The sequence below is a fragment of the Borostomias antarcticus genome, assembly GCF_949987555.1.
Source record: "Borostomias antarcticus genome assembly, chromosome: 6".
NCBI classification, from domain to species: domain Eukaryota; kingdom Metazoa; phylum Chordata; class Actinopteri; order Stomiiformes; family Stomiidae; genus Borostomias; species Borostomias antarcticus.
The window spans coordinates 12,896,194-12,913,495 of NC_140239.1; the positions used below are offsets into that span (position 1 = coordinate 12,896,194).

The 17,302-nt window shown below is 50.5% G+C and overlaps 1 protein-coding gene across 3 annotated transcripts in view; it reads right to left on the bottom strand.

Annotated features, from left to right (window-relative positions):
- Positions 1-16,913, bottom strand: part of LOC311310331 (rapamycin-insensitive companion of mTOR-like) — a 107,869-nt gene extending 90,956 nt beyond the window's left edge. For 2 of the 3 annotated variants that reach the window (XM_084439777.1, XM_084439776.1), the window contains exons 1-9: positions 16,863-16,913; positions 16,690-16,737; positions 15,440-15,537; positions 12,566-12,630; positions 9,615-9,746; positions 8,637-8,700; positions 7,769-7,895; positions 6,138-6,307; positions 3,739-3,806 (exon numbers count right to left, since the gene is read on the bottom strand). In XM_084439777.1, the coding sequence (XP_084295903.1) occupies positions 3,739-3,806; positions 6,138-6,307; positions 7,769-7,895; positions 8,637-8,700; positions 9,615-9,746; positions 12,566-12,630; positions 15,440-15,537; positions 16,690-16,737; positions 16,863-16,911 (821 nt within the window). In that variant the 5' untranslated portion in view covers positions 16,912-16,913. Of the gene's footprint in view, positions 1-3,738; positions 3,807-6,137; positions 6,653-7,017; positions 7,632-7,768; positions 7,896-8,636; positions 8,701-9,614; positions 9,747-12,565; positions 12,631-15,439; positions 15,538-16,689; positions 16,738-16,862 lie in introns of those variants that run through there. The other variant, XM_084439778.1, reaches the window with a different exon arrangement.
- Positions 16,914-17,302: the final 389 nt, after the last annotated feature.

Sequence of the window (17,302 nt, forward strand, 5' to 3'; positions counted from 1 at the left end):
TGTGGGGCCCTTGGCGTAGATAGTGGCATGGTGGTGAGACTCCGCCCCCTCAGGTCAGAGCTGGTCGAGGACAGTGTACCCCTCTCCGGGCCACCTACCCGCCCGCACCGGTGAAGACCATGTGTCTCTAGCCCACTCAGGGGCTGAGTTGTGGGGCCGTGGCGTGGATGGTGGCGAGACTCCGCCCCCTCAGGTCAGAGGTTGTGGGGGGCAGGTCAGTGATTGCCAGGCCATCCCCATGCACCCCTCATTGGAGACCATGTGTCTATATCCCACCCGGGGCGGAGCAGTAGCTGTGGAGGTGTTGTATGGAACTTGAGGTTAGAAGCAGTAGCAGTGAGAAGCAGTAGGTGTTTGTTATAAGTACTGCTAGTACTACACTCAAAAATAGATTAGACCACTCATCATAACTCATAGTTTTATTGAGTTCAATAGCTGATGGATGAAAGAAAGAAAGAAAGGAAGGAAGGAAGGAAGGAAGGAAGGAAGGAAGGAAGGAAGGAAGGAAGGAAGGAAGGAAGGAAGGATGGATGGATGGATGGATGAAAGAAAGAAAGAAAGAAAGAAAGAAAGAAAGAAAGAAAGAAAGAAAGAAAGAAAGAAAGAAAGAAAGAAAGAAAGAAAGAAAGAAAGATGGATGAAAGAAAGGATGGAAGAAAGAGAGAAAGAAAGAGAGAAATAAAGAAAGAAAGAAAGAAGGAAGGAAGGACAGAAGGAAGGATGGAAGGAAGGATGGAAGGAAGGATGGAAGGAAGGACGGAAGGAAGGAAGGAAGGAAAGAAGGACGGAAGGAAGGAAGGAAAGAAGGAAGGATGGAAGGAAGGAAAGAAGGAAGGATGGATGGAAGGAAGAACAGAAGGATGGAAGGAAGAACAGAAGGAAGGACGGAAGGAAGGACGGAAGGAAGGAAGGAAAGATGGAAGAAAGAAAGAAAGAAAGAAAGAAAGAAAGAAAGAAAGAAAGAAAGAAAGAAAGAAAGAAAGAAAGAAAGAAAGAAAGAAAGAAAGAAAGAAAGAAGGATGGATGGATGGATGGATGGATGAAAGAAAGATGGATGGATGGATGGAAAAAAGAAAGAAGGATGGAAGAAAGAAGGAAGGATGGAAGGAAGGATGGAAGGATGGAAAGAAGGAAGGATGGAAGGACGGAAGGATGGAAGGAAGGAAGGATGGAAGGAAGGAAGGATGGAAGGAAGGATGGAAGAAAGGAAGGATGGAAGGAAGGAAGGATGGAAGGATGGAAGGAAGGAAGGATGGAAGGAAGGATGGAAGGAAGGAAGGAAGGAAGGAAGGACGGAAGGAAGGACAGAAGGAAGGAAGGATGGAAGGAAGGAAGGAAGGCTGGAAAGAAGGAAGGATGGAAGGAAGGATGGAAGGATGGAAGGAAGGAAAGAAGGAAGGATGGAAGGAAAGAAGGACGGAAGGAAGTAAGGATGGAAGGAAGGAAGGACAGAAGAAAGGATGGAAGGAAGAAAGGAAGGAAGGACGGAAGGAAGGATGTAAGGAAGGAAGGAAGGAAAGAAAGAAAGAAGGAAGGAAGGACGGAGGGAAGGAAGGAAGGATGGAAGGAAGGAAGGAAATAAATAAAGAAAGAAAGAAGGAAGGAAGGAAGGAAGGATGGAAGGAAGGATGGAAGGAAGGAAGGAAGGAAGGAAGGAAGGAAGGAAGGAAGGAAGGAAAGGAAGGAAGGAAGGAAAGGAAGGAAGGAAGGAAGGATGGATGGAAGGAAGGAAGGAAGGAAGGAAGGAAGGAAGGAAGGAAGGAAGGAAGGAAGGAAGGAAGGAAGGAAGGAAGGAAGGAAGGAAGGAAGGAAGGAAAAAAATAAAGGAAGGAAGGAAGGAAGGAACGAAGGAAGGACGGAAGGAAGGAAAGAAGGATGGATGGAAGGAAGGAAGGAAGGAAGGAAGGAAAGATGGAAGGAAGGAAGGAAGGAAGGAAGGAATATGAATGCTACCAGAGTAGTCATAAAAGGGTGCCTGTACAGAGAGCCTGCACGTGTCCCCAAATTCAAATCCCAACTGACACTGTGAGCATCCTCTCATTCACTTCAATGGAAAGGCATGTTGACTTCAGACAGCTCTCTCTCAAAAAGTATAAAGGTCACAGCCTAGATATTGACACCGTAGGAATCCTGAGAAAATGCTGAACATTTTAGGCTATGATATGTCCGTGTAGCTTAAAAACTGTAGGCATGGCGACGAGTTAGAAAAAGGGTAAAAATGCAAAATTAGCAGCTCAAAAGGTAGTGTGGGCCCATACGTTTCAATGGAGAGCGCAGTTGCCGAACAAATCGTCATACAGCGAAACTATAAGTCACACGGCTTAGATACTTACATTGTACGAATCAGCACAGTTATGGGAACGTTTCGATATATAATATGTGTGAGCTTTCAAAACTGTAGGTGTCAGCAGTTTACAAAATGTGTGAATATTTTCAAAGCAACTGCTGCCACCACTCTAAAAACAAAGTTTCTGAACATTCCAAAAGCAGTTTCAAGCAGTTTCAATGGGACAAAAAATAGTTTTAAAAGTTAAATTTCTAAAAAACTATAAAAAAAATCAAAAATCTGAATGGATTGGTTCAAGAGCTGAACGTCATGAACATTTTAAAGTTTGAATGAAGTTTCTAGCACAAAGTATGAAGAACTAGTTAAGGTTCAAAAAAGTGGGGAGAATAATAAGAAAGAAAGAAAGAAAGAAAGAAAGAAAGAAAGAAAGAAAGAAAGAAAGAAAGAAAGAAAGAAAGAAAGAAAGAAAGAAAGAAAGAAAGAAAGAAAGAAAGAAATAGTGGGAATATAACAAGTTGGGCTAGCTTCTGCAAGCTAGCCCACCTAATTAAATTTAATATTGATTAGCCTATTAACTTACGCATTCAAACAGTCAGCAATATTTTGCCAGCTTTCCTTCCTCGCTTTAGTTGCAGCAACCGTGTTACTCTTGGCCAGAATAATATGTTTGTAGTCTTCATATTTCTGAATGATGAGAGTCTGCTCCTCTTGTGTGAAGTAGGCGGCTCTAGATCGCTCCATGTTTGCGATTGGCCATACCGGCAAACACCGCCTCTTTATATGTGCACGCGCTCATAGCTAGATTAGATCAGCTGGGTCGAGTTAACGAGTTTATAACCACCTTCGTGGCACTGTTTAACCGTGATTGCGGTTGTCTCGTTTACTCGAGCGAGCTAGCGAGAAGTTTAACTGGATGTGTTGAACTACGTTCGTAGTACAGGCCTCTGATCCTGGAGAGGGCCACCAGAGGGCATCTGATCCTGGAGAGGGCCACCAGAGGGCAGTCCTGATCCTAGAGAGGGCCACCAGAGGGCAGTCCTGATCCTAGAGAGGGCCACCAGAGGGCAGTCCTTATCCTAGAGAGGGCCACCAGAGGGCAGTCCTGATCCTAGAGAGGGCCATCAGAGGGCAGTCCTGATCCTAGAGAGGGCCACCAGAGGGCAGTCCTGATCCTAGAGAGGGCCACCAGAGGGCAGTCCTGGTCCTAGAGAGGGCCACCAGAGGGCATCTGATCCTGGAGAGGGCCACCAGAGGGCAGTCCTGGTCACAGAGTCAAAGGCCTTTGTGAGGTTGTTGAATGTACAGCGGTACGTGGTGTTTGACATTTTTCTTGCAGTTGGCGAGCTGTAAAAATCATGTCGGAGGTTCCCCTGGCAGGACGACAGCCGCACTGCGACTCTGGGAGGTTTTCCACACACACACACACACCACACACACACTTTAATACTCACTTGAGCTGGCCTTCGGCTGTGTCTGCGTTGTGCCGGTAGTGAAAATCAGTGAAAGGTGCCAGGATTTGCTGGACGACAGAAACACAGGGAGAACACCGAGATGAGAACAGAGTTCTACACTCCGTTCTATAGGTGGTTCTATAAGTGGCTCCAGGCCACTCTGAACACACAGAGCCACCAGGCCAGGCACAGATCAGCTGTCCCTGTCTGAACATGTTTCCTGGCCTCCATCACAGGATATGGAGACCACCCATGTTGGCCCCACCCTCTCTCCTGGATGAAGAGTCTCAGTTTCGGAAAGTAGGTGTTGGAGAGAGAGATAGGGTACAGAGACAGACAGAGAGACAGAGAGATAGGTTACAGAGACAGACAGAGAGATAGGGTACAGAGATAGACAGAGAGATGGAGAGAGGGAGAGAGAGAGAGAGAAAGAGAGAGAGAGGGTACAGAGACAGAGAGAGATGGAAAGATAGACAGAGAGAGATACATAGACAGAAAGACAGATAGATGAGAGAGTAGAGACAGACAGAGATGGAGAGATAGAGAGAGAGACAGAAAGACGGAAAGCCAGATATATATATATATATATATATATATATATATATATATAGAGAGAGAGAGAGAGAGAGAGGGAGAGAGAGAGAGAGAATGGAGAGAGGAGAGAAAGAGAGGAGAGAGAGAGAAAGAGAGGAGAGAGAGATAGGAGCGAGAGAGAGAGAGACTTTGCAGGGCTGATGTAACTGATCTCTCTAATCTCTTGAGGTTAATCCAGGCTGGAATGACACTCTTCTCAGTACTTGGCTGTGGCTTCCTCACAAAATATGTGTGTATGTGTGTGTGTGCGTGCGTGCGCGCATGTGTGTGTATCTGGGTGTGTGCCTGCCTGTGTCTGTCTGCCAGTGTGTGTGTGTGCATGTGTGCGTTCTGTCCCCCTCCTGCAACATCGGTGACGACGCCCAGGTTGTTATTGGCCTGGGTCTGCTGCCTTCCGCGGGCTCAAAGGTCTCCAGAGCAGGAGCCCAACCGTCTCCACCAAGCAGCTGTGGACAAGGCAGTTTGTCTTCCACACTGCGGTATGGCTGGGACCTGGACCGCCCTACCAGAGGCACGCACCAACCCAAGAGACCTTCCACCTCTTCAACCCCAGAGACCTTCCACCTCCTCAACCCCAGAGACCTTCCACCTCCTCAACCCCAGAGACCTTCCACCTCCTCAACCCCAGAGACCTTCCACCTCCTCAACCCCAGAGACCTTCCACCTCCTCAACCCCAGAGACCTTCCACCTCCTCAACCCCAGAGACCTTCCACCTCCTCAACCCCAGAGACCTTCCACCTCCTCAACCCCAGAGACCTTTCACCTCCTCAACCCCAGAGACCTTCCACATCTGCTGCCTGCAAAGGATCCTGGGTGTGTCCTGGGAAGACAGGGTGCCCTGTGGTGAAATCTACGACCGGACCCACACACCCAGCACGGCAGTGCTCCTCACGCTAAAACCCCTGTCTGGATGGGTCATGTGACCCGCACGCCGCCCGCCGCCTCCCCGGACTGATTCTCTCTGGCAGCTCCTGGATGCTCACAGGTCTGCCGGGGGCCAGAACAAGCGCCTCAACCATCACCTCAACATGCTCCTGAAGAAGTGCAACATCACTCCTATAGCACCACGGTCCCTGTCTGCTGATGGCCACACCTGCTCCCCCTGCCCCCAGGGAACTTCTCAGGAGAACCCACCTGCTCCCCCCTGCCACCAGGGAACCTCTCAGGAGAACCCACCTGCTCCCCCTGCCCCCAGGCAACCTCACCTGCTCCCCCCGCCCCCAGGGAACCTCACCTGCTCCCCCTGCCCCCAGGGAACCTCTCAGGAGAACCCACCTGCTCCCCCTGCCCCCAGGCAACCTCACCTGCTCCCCCCGCCCCCAGGGAACCTCACCTGCTCCCCCTGCCCCCAGGGAACCTCTCAGGAGAACCCACCTGCTCCCCCTGCCCCCAGGGAACCTCACCTGCTCCCCACCGCCCCCAGGGAACCTCTCAGGAGGACACAGCGCTCTCAGAGGCACCAGCGCTGCCGGACCCCCCCCCCCCCCCACCTCATGTGGCGAGACCTGCTGACCACACCACGCCCACCACACGCCCAACACACACCCAACACACACGCAATACACAGCCAACCCACACCCAATACACGCCCAACACACACCCAGCACACGCCCAACTCACGCCCCAACACACGCCCAACACACGCCCAACACACGCCCAACACACGCCCAACACACACCCAACACACACCCAACACACACCCAACACACACCCAACTCATCAATTTGGAGCAACGGCATCGTCAGCATCCATGTGTGTGCTAGTGTGTGTGTGTGTGTGTGCTAGTGCTAGTGTGTGTGCGTACCTCCAGCTCCACATGTGCTCTGACGTACTGGCGTGTGTGTGGGTGGTTGAGCAGGTGCAGCACGGTGGTGATCAGCGCCTCGTTGATGCGACTCAGCTGACAGTCGATGACGCTTTTCAGGATGGTGCTGAGACCGCCCCTCCTCGCCACCACCTCTGGGTTCTTCAGGGCTGCACCCAGCATACACCACACATTTCAATAACACACACACACACACACACCTCCACCCAGCATACACCACACATTTCAATGACACACACACACACACACACACACCTCCACCCAGCATACACCACACATTTCAATAACACACACACACACACACCTCCACCCAGCATACACCACACATTTCAATAACACACACACACACACACACCTCCACTCAGCATACACCACACATTTCAATAACACACACACACACACCTCCACCCAGCATACACCACACATTTCAAACACACACACACACACACACCTCCACCCAGCATACACCACACATTTCAATAACACACACACACCTCCACCCAGCATACACCACACATTTCAATAACACACACACACACACCTCGACCCTGCATACACCACACATTACTATAACACACACACACACACACACCTCCACCCTGCATACACCACACATTTCAATAACACACACACACACACCTCCACCCAGCATACACCACACATTTCAATAACACACACACACACACCTCCACCCAGCATACACCATACATTTCAATAACACACACACACACACACACCTCCACCCAGCATACACCACACATTTCAATCACACACACACACACACACACACACACACACACACACACACACACACCTCCACCCAGCATACACCACCCATTTCAATAACACACACACACACACCTCCACCCAGCATACACCACACATTTCAATAACACACACACACACCCACACACCTCCACCCTGCCAAAAACACCTCTGGTCCTGTCTCCCTGGCCCTGTCTCCCTGGTCCTGTCTCCCTGGTCCTGTCTCCCTGGCCCTGTCTCCTGGCCCTGTCTCCTGGTCCTGTCTCCCTGGCCCTGTCTCCTGGCCCCGTCTCCTGGTCCTGTCTCCTGGTCCTGTCTCCTGGTCCTGTCTCCTGGTCCTGTCTCCTGGCTTCTGTTCCTATCTCTCTTGTCCAGTCTCTCTAGCCTTGTCTCCCTGGTCTTGTTTCCTGGTCCTGTCTCCTGGTCCTGTCCTTTCTCTTGGTCCTATCTCTCTTGTCCTGTCTCTCTAGCCTTGTCTCCCTGGTCCTGTCCCCCTAGTACTGTTCCCCTGGTCCTGTCTCCTGGTCCTGTCCCCCTAGTACTGTACCCCTGGTCCTGTCCCCCTAGTACTGTCTCTCTGGTCCTGTCTCTCTGGTCCTGTCTCCTGGTCCTGTCCCTCGAGTACTGTCTCCTGGTCTTGTTTCCTGGTCTTGTGTCCGTGGTCTTGTCTCTTGGTCCTGTCTCCTGGTTCAATCTCCCTGGTACTGTCTCCTGGTCCTATCTTCTGGTCCTGACTCCTGGTCCTGTCTCCCTGGTCCTGTCTCCCTGGTCCTGTCCTTTCTCTTGGTCCCATCTCCTGGTTTTGTCTCCTGGTCCCGTCTTCTGGTCCTGTCCTGTAAACCCACCCAGCTCACAGACGATGGCGATGGCGGCTCGGACCATGCGGTCTCTTTCCTGGAGCCCGTCCGTTCCCACGGCGATGAGGGAGTTTGCGATGGAGCTTGGGAACAGCAGGGCGTTGACCGTGATCATCTGGAGAGAGGAGGAGCAGGAGGATGAGGAGCGGGAGGAGGAGGAGCAGGAGGAGGAGGAGGGGGAGGAGAAGGAGGAGGAGGAGGGATATTAAAGAAGAGGAGGAGGAGGAGGATGGATATTAAAGTAGAGGAGGAGGAGGAGGAGGATGGATATTAAAGTAGAGGAGGAGGAGGAGGAGGAGGATGGATATTAAAGTAGAGGAGGAGGAGGAGGAGGTGGAGGAGGAGGAGGTGGCATGTGAATGTGGTAGATGATGTGAGCGCTATAACAGTCAGCCAATCAACACTGCCGTTGTTGTATCCAGGGGACCTGACTGACAAATCAGCATGAAGCTATTTGGGTAAATGGCTGGTGACTGCCTTGGCGGGGCGGTCATTACTGTCACATCCTCCCAGGAGCCAGACTCAGTGAACTAACATTGTGCTAGCCAAGATCTGTTCTAAAGTTTGGTTATTATATAAATTGACAGCAAAAGTGTGAAATGATTTGTCAAAACGACATGACAACAAACTGGCTATGCTAGCCAACTAGTGTTCCCAAATAAATGTTAAGCTTGTTTCATGCGTTATTTCACTGTCTGTCGCAATATATGGTCATCCATGCAGCCACGAATAACAGTCTGAGCTGGGTAGCGTTACGTTAGCTTAGCTTTAGATGAACCAAGTTCAGTTTTTGTGAACAGTTCAAAACCCTCAACCTCTCCCAAGCAGGGAGTGAGTGAGGCGGCGGCCATCTTACCTTGCGGACCAGCCTCAGGGCCTGGGTCCTCTCTCCCTCGTTGCTCTGCTGGATGTCGATGCATCTGGGGCCGTGGCACGAGGACAAACACACTCAGGACTCAGAGAGGAGATGTGGCACGAGGACAAACACACTCAGGACTCAGAGAGGAGATGCAGTTCTGGTGAACAGCACTACACTGACACTAGATGATGCTCTCAGTCACTTGTTCAGAAAGGAGATGCACTTGTGAGTGCTGGTGAGTAGTAGTACACTGACCTACTACGTTTAAATGCAATTGTTGGAAGTGTCTTTGGATAAAAGCTGAATGACTAATGTAATATACTGGAAAACTCACACCTCTGGAAATATGGTTTTCAGCTATGTTCAGTGAGGGCTACAATAGGGACGGTGAGTGTCATTCTGGGAAAAAGTAGTGTACTATGTACTTCCATTGTGAATGTGTTGTGGCTGTGTAAGTGTTTACAAATGGTCAAATAAATTCAATCAATCAAGCTTGTAATCAATCAACCAGCAACCATATCACCAGACATGAGTCTCAGACAGACCACCACAGATGCAGTCTGAGGTAACTTCCTCTCTGAGCAGATCCCCATCCCTCAGTGACAGAACATCACGGTTCAGGGGCTCGGTGTGAGGTCTCACCTTTGATCACACCCTGCGACTGTAGTTCTGCATCTTCCTCAGATACTCAACTATCAGGGCTGTTGTGTCATTTTAACACTGTATTTTACTTGATTTCTTCAATATATCTTCAATCTTAGTTTTCCAGCTTTTTGTCTATTTTTTTTTTTTTTGAAGCACTCACATTCTCTGTGTAAAGCACTTTGAGCTGCATTTATTTGTATGAAAGGTGCTGTACAAATAAAGTTGTATTATTGTTATTATTGTTGTTATTATTATTATTATGTTTGTTAGAATGTGGATGTAGGTGACCCTTGACCCCTGAGCCAGTCTCCACCAGGAGGGGGTGCTCACCTGGCAACCAGGTAGTCGACCTGCAGGCGGAGCACCTTGTGCAGCACGCTGCTGTCCCTGATGAGGTAGCGCAGCGCCCGCAGTCCCGCCGCACGCACCTCTTTCGCCTCATTCAGCAGGGCCAGGCGCAGGCTACACACACACACACACACACACACACACACACACACACACACACACACACACACACACACACACACACACACACACACACACACACACACACACACACACACACACACACACACACACACACACACACACACACACACACACACACACACACACACACACACACACACACACACGTTATTATTGTAGCCCTAACTAACCCTGCACTGAGTGCGGTCAGGTTCGCATCCAGACTGTGGAACCATTGGCGTTTTAGCACCGGCCCCGATAATATCAAACATGTTTGATATTTAAGATTATTACGTTGGGTGATGTGTAAAATACTGATTCTGTCAAATATATCGTTTAGAAAAAATATTTATTCATCCAGGCATCTTAGTTTTACCAGTTTCATTATAGCAGAGCAGGTTATATTTGCTCGTATGTGGTATTTATTCTGTTCACAAGTTCGCGATCGTACAGCCAGGCTACAGAGCTCCAGGAACCCCTATGCCAAGCTGAGCTGCATCACATTGTGGCCGGCCCAGAGAGCTCCTGTTGCGGGTACAAGCACAGGGCTAATAGCTCAGTTTGTGGTGCTATTTTCCATTTGCTGAATACGGTTATGATAATAATAATAATATTAAGAAGAAGAAGAATGAATATGTTATAGATATGGGTTTGTGTTAGGATTCATCAAGGGTGAATGGAAAATAGCACCACAAACTCCCCTATTAGTTTCTGTTTCTGTTCCTGTACCGCAACAGGAGCATTCTGTTCCGGCCGCTCCTCTGCTATGGCTACGGTTTCTGGAGCTCTGTAGCCTGGCTGTATGATCGCGAACTTGTGAACAGAATAAATACCACATACGAGCAAATATAACCTGCTCCGCTGTAATGAAACTGGTAAAACTAAGATACCTGGATAAATAAATAGTGAAGTAGCGACGTTGACGTTAGCAATACCACTCGTGGACAAGTAGCGACATTGGCTACGTTCGCAATACCACGCGTGGGCAAGTAGCAACGTTCGTCAGGTTTGTCTTCTCAGTTAGCAAATCCACACGGGCCATAATTACGTGAGCTAACGTGAGCCACGCGAATGCCGCGACCAATGCACACATTGCTGACTTACTTCAGGCCGCCGCCGTCGCTAGGACAAAACGTTGTGAGTCACGTCAGTCCTCCTATCAAATACAATGGGAGTCGAATGCATTTCACTCACGTACGTGGCGTACGTTTGTCAGCTCCGTATGCAGCTCAGTTCGCTCCGTGCGGTAAGAAATGGCACGTCACCCCCCATAGTGTGGTGTGTGTGACGGTGTGTGTGTGATGGTGTGGTGTGTGTGATGGTGTGGTGTGTGACAGTGTGTGTGTGACGGTGTGGTGTGTCTGACGGTGTGGTGTGTGTGACGGTGTGTGTGTGATGGTGTGGTGTGTGTGATGGTGTGGTGTGTGTGATGGTGTGGTGTGTGTGACGGTGTGTGTGTGACGGTGTGGTATGTGTGACGGTGTGGTATGTGTGACAGTGTGTGTGTGACGGTGTGGTGTGTGACGGTGTGGTGTGTGACGGTGTGTGTGTGACGGTGTGTGTGTGATGGTGTGGTGTGTGTGACGGTGTGGTGTGTGTGACGGTGTGTGTGTGACGGTGTGGTGTGTGTGACGGTGTGTATGTGTGTGACGGTGTGGTGTGTGACGATGTGCTGTGTGACGGTGTGGTGTATGTGACGGTGTGTGTGTGACGGTGTCTATGTGACGGTGTGTGTGTGACAGTGTGGTGTGTGACGGTGTGACGGTGTGGTGTGTGTGACGGTGTGGTGTGTGTGACGGTGTGGTGTGTGACGGTGTGGGTGTGACGGTGTGGTGTGGGTGTGACGGTGTGGTGTGTGTGACGGTGTGGTGTGTGTGACGGTGTGGTGTGTGTGACGGTGTGGGTGACGGTGTGGTGTGTGTGACGGTGTGGTGTGTGTGACGGTGTGGTGTGTGTGACGGTGTGTGTGTGACGGTGTGGTGTGTGTGACGGTGTGGTGTGTGTGTGACGGTGTGTGACGGTGTGGGTGTGACGGTGTGGTGTGTGTGACGGTGTGGTGTGTGACGGTGTGGGTGTGACGGTGTGGTGTGTGTGACGATGTGGTGTGTGTGACGGTGTGGTGTGTGACGGTGTGGTGTGTGTGACGGTGTGGTGTGTGATGGTGTGGTGTGTGTGACGGTGTGGGTGTGACGGTGTGGTGTGTGTGACGGTGTGGTGTGTGTGACGGTGTGGTGTGTGTGACGGTGTGGTGTGTGTGACGGTGTGGTGTGTGTGACGGTGTGGGTGTGACGGTGTGGTGTGTGTGACGGTGTGGTGTGTGTGACGGTGTGGTGTGTGACGTGTGGTGTGTGACGGTGTGGTGTGTGTGACGGTGTGGTGTGTGACGGTGTGGTGTGTGACGGTGTGGGTGTGACGGTGTGGTGTGTGTGACGGTGTGGTGTGTGTGATGGTGTGGTGTGTGTGACGGTGTAGTGTGTGACGGTGTGTGTGTGACGGTGTGTGTGTGACGGTGTGGTGTGTGACGGTGTGGTGTGTGTGACGGTGTAGTGTGTGACGGTGTGGTGTGTGTGACGGTGTGGTGTGTGACGGTGTGGGTGTGACGGTGTGGGTGTGACAGTGTGGGTGTGACGGTGTGGTGTGTGTGACGGTGTGGTGTGTGTGACGTGTGGTGTGTGTGACGGTGTGGTGTGTGACAGTGTGGGTGTGACGGTGTGGGTGTGACGGTGTGGTGTGTGTGACGATGTGGTGTGTGTGACGGTGTGGCGTGTGTGACGGTGTGGTGTGTGTGACGGTGTGGACAAGCAGCTCACCAGATAATGATCTCTTCATATGTGAACCCAAACTTCTCCTCACTGTGGCCGATACTACACAGCAGCTGAAACAGAGATGGCGGACAGAGACAGAGACAGAGAGAGAGAGAGAGAGAGAGAGAGGGAGGGAGAGAGAGACAGAGGGAGAGAGAGAGAGACAGAGGGAGAATCACAGTAACAGTGAAACAGATGAAAATATGAGGATTTTCCAGTACTCGATGCATTGAGAAGTTGAGTGAGTTCATGTGTGATGTGTTGGGTCATGATGAATATGATAGATGAGCTTTCATACAGTGGGTCTGAAACAGATCCTTCAGTCTGGCTCCTCCACAGTACACACCACAGAGCAGGAGGAGAGGAGAGGGAGGAGCAGGAGGAGAGAGGAGAGGAGGAGAGTTGGGGAGAGGAGAGGAGAAGAGAGGAGAAGAGAAGAGAGGAGGAGAGGAGAGGAGGAGGAGAAGAGGAGGAGGAGAGGAGGAGAGGAGGAGAGGAGGAGGAGGAGAGGAGGAGGAGGAGAGGTGGGGAGAGGAGAGGAGGAGGTGGGGAGAGGAGAGGAGGAGAGACGAGAAGAGAGGAGAGGAGGAGAGAGGAGAGGAGAGGAGAGGAGAGGAGAGGAGAGGAGAGGAGAGGAGAGGAGAGGAGAGGAGAGGAGAGGAGAGGAGAGGAGAGGAGAGGAGAGGAGAGGAGAGGAGGAGGGGACGGGGCGGCACATAGCTCGGGAGGTAGAGCGGCGGTTGGGGATCGCAAGGTCCCCGGTTCGATCCCAGCCTCCAGGATCGAAGTGCTGTGCTGAAGTGTCCTTGACCAAGACACTGAACCCCAAAATTGCTCACGTGTGGCACGGTGGTGCAGTACCTAGTACTATGGCCTCACAGCAAGAAGGTCTCTGGGCCTTTCTGTACGGAGTTTGCATGTTCTCCCTGAGAGGGCAGGGAGGTGATGGGTTAACATGGATGTTCACAAGCTAGAATCAGTGATGATGTCACAGCCCTGGCAGGCAGGGGGAGGGGGCATGTGACTCTTCAGGGGGATTAGCCATAAAAGGAGACACAGGCCTTGTGCGCACGCACGCACGCACGCACGCACGCACGCACACACACACACACACAGGGACCCGGGTCAGTGGTAAACAAGAGTCAGGTGTGCGCAAACGTGGCTACACTACCTAATGCAATGCAACATAATAACCTAGTAAGCAAGCAAGCATACCCAGCCTGTACCCCTATTCTCTCTCAAATAACCAGGAAACAGCCCCTGCTCAGCCCTGAATCAGACTGAGAGCCGGGCTGCGCTCCGAGGGACAGCCAGCCTGCCTGCAGTCCACGCATGCTGAGCCACCTCGGGAGAGAGAGGAGGGTCACCAGCTGCTAGCATCTCTGATTTCATCACAGCAACAATAAGCAGAGGACGCTGGAGATCTCTAGTTTCAGAGTCAGTGCTGCTGACGCACTTTAGCTCACCCAGAGCTTCCCCATCCCTACGGCTACGGTTACACTCAGCAGCACAAAGACGCACCAGGCTATGCTAAGCTAGGCTAAGACAGACCAGGCTATGCTAAGCTAGGCTAAGACAGACCAGGCTATGCTAAGCTAGGCTAAGACAGACTTTGCTACGCTAGGGTAAGACAGGCCAGGCTATGCTAAGCTATGGTAAGACAGCAAGGCTATGCTAAGACTGATTGATTGATTGATTGATTGATTGATTGATTGAATATACTTTATTGTCCCCGTGGGGAAACTTGTCTTGGGCATAGTACCGTAATGCTTCAAAGTCCAACAGAGACATTACATACAACAGGCAAAAGAAACAACAAAGCCCACAGCAAACATTGGGTGATATTGACTGCAGCTTCCATCTGGACATGGCATTTGATATATATTGCACATAACCCTTCAAGTGGTGTTTCAGATAAAGTGCAGGTGCTGGTGGTCATATTATTAAGACAGGGTAGGACAGGCCAGGCTGCACCCAGGAGGAGAGGAGAGGGGCGGGGAAGGAGGAGTGGAAACAAGAGGAGAGGAATGGAGAGGAGAGGGGAGGAGAGGAGGGAAGAGGGGACGAGAGGAGGGGAGAGGGGAGGAGAGGAGGGAAGATGGAAGGAGAGGAGAGGAGGGGAGAGGGGAGGAGAGGAGGGAAGAGGGGAGGAGAGGAGGGAAGAGGGGAGGAGAGGAGAGGAGAGGAGAGGAGAGGAGAGGAGAGGAGAGGAGAGGAGAGGAGAGGAGAGGAGAGGAGAGGAGAGGAGAGGAGAGGAGAGGAATGGAGAGAGGAGGAGCAGGCTGAGGGAAGGAGAGCCAGGAGAGTTCTTCAGGTCAGGCTACAGGGAGCAGCAGAGCACACTCTGCACACTGGATGTGTCTCAATAGTTTTAGAGTGTCCTCCTCCCCTTCTATATCCATGTAATGGCGGTGGTGGGGGCACCACCACCGTTGCTCCAGCACGCTGTGCGCATGCGTGCTGGAGCAAGTGAGGAAGCTATTTCGTTTCGAAAGACGTTTGTAAAGATCATATTACAGAGGCATGTGAACAACCACAACAGGCCTACGCTCTATGTAAGCACAACTAGCGATTCATGAAGACAGATTGATGAAAACAACCGTTTCGCGCATAGAAACTGCATTCTCGGTGCCCCCCCCATCCATTACATGGATATACTGGCTCGCGCTGGATTTTAAATTTCTTCTACATGCCTCCGAACTACACCAAAGTGATCTCGGTGAGTCAAACGTCTTATAATATGTCGTAAATAAGGTCCAGGTTGTCAAAAACGAGCATTGTCCTTTAATGAGGGTCTGAACACACAAGGTAGCTAAATACAATATGATACACAAAAAAGCTGTATGAATGTGCCAATGATTATCATAGGATGGACGGTACCTTTATGAAGTTGTTCAAGTGTCCAAGTTTGCGCATATTGCTGACTCCATGGGGTTTGGCCACATTCTGAAGGATCTCCCGCAGGTTGTCAGAGGGTTCTGTAAAAACGTAAGGGGAGGGGCGGGGATAAAGATGCGCTATGTAACCATCAAAACCGTAGTTCCACAACACTGACCAGTGAACCACTGTGTTCCGGAACCCCGTTCTAGCCAGGGGCACTGTGTACAGAAAACAGACCCAGGACAAATACATGGGAGTTGTGTTATAACCGTTAAGTTATTAACCGTTGTGTTAATAACCGTCTAAAGGGGGAAGTGCTGCTTTTCAATCCATTCATCTCAGCCCATGCATGATGGCTGCAAAGATACAAAATACTTCAATACTGGTCAAAACAGACATTTCATCACGGGAAGGCTGTGGCTGTAGGCTACATCATACATACGATACAGAGGACAAGACTGCTTTGGGGCTTCTGTTGTGCATACAACCGACATGCACACTTCTACGTGGAAACTTAGATAAGTGCAGGTTAGGTTTTAGTGGCATTTTGCTGCATCTGAGTAAGTACAGACTGCCTCCTTTTGCCATGCTAATGAAAACTTTATTCACTCGTCGTTGACTAGTAGCTAATATTAGATCTGCGGGCGGATAGGGGGATTTCCAGGTGATTTATAGATCTCTTATTGACCGGAGGTGTGGTCATTCAGGGAAAATCAATCAGGCCAAAACAAAAGCACCCAGCGCGTTCAATGTCATACTACGGAGGTTATACAGGTCATGTAAATAGCTGGCTAACGTCAGACAGACAAATGCCAAATACTAGCCAGGTTGATAGCCTAATTAGCTTGCTAGCTAGAAGAGAAGCTTGTTCTGGTGGGTGCAGCTTGATGGCTCGTACTGCTATTAGCATGTGGGCGTTGTTCACGCTGGCTTGACGAATGGCTTAGCAGGTTACTTGCTAATAACAACGGGTCCCCGCCGTAGTGTCATCATGGCTGGATTAGCTTAGTTTAGCCGGCTAGCTGCTACTAGCTAACGTTAGTGCCGCCTCTCTGCCGCTTTAGCCTACTCAGATGATCAACATGTCTACGCTGAGTGGAAACCGGACTGGCGAACTCACAGCGGCACTTTTAGGAAGAATCCACTTCCTCTGTGATGTCTTACACCCCACCAGCATCAGTTGCGGAAACATTCACGTCTTTCATTATGAACAATAATATCTTTCACTCCCTGCTGGAGCCTCTGCTCACCTCTGGTCAGGTCCAGCGGTACGTTCTCCTCACCGCTGTCATTCCGACCTGTCAAAACGAGGGATGGGATGCATCTTTAAAGAACACGCCAGGCTCAATAGAGACCAGAGAACATCTATAGCATTAATCCGATGTTCATTAACCGGACGTCTGTGTGAGTTTTCCGTTCTTACCTCGCATCCGAAGACTTCGGATCGGACGGCCGCGGATGCTGACCGCCATGTTTCCAGGAACATACACAACACCGGAAACTTCGTGATTACTCGCGAGATGTTAGACGACAGGTTTGGTGTGCGGTCCCTAAGCGCCGATCTGGGGTATGCATTAATATGAAATCCAGCTAAAACCGGTTGAGCGGGGTTACACAATCTGATCTGGAACCAGTAACTAGGGCTGGCCAGAATTTCAGCGTGTCTTGCCTTATTTGGGTCAGGCCTGGTTCAAGAGCTTGACATGAATCATGATACATTATTTATGTCCGTTCACGAAGTCTACAGATCTGAAACGCTGTCAGTTATGTGAAAAAGTTATGATGAAAAAAAATATATACCACAGTAATTGCATTGAATTCAACCCCCCAAGAAAGAAATGAGGTCTTTTTTATTTTCAAAGG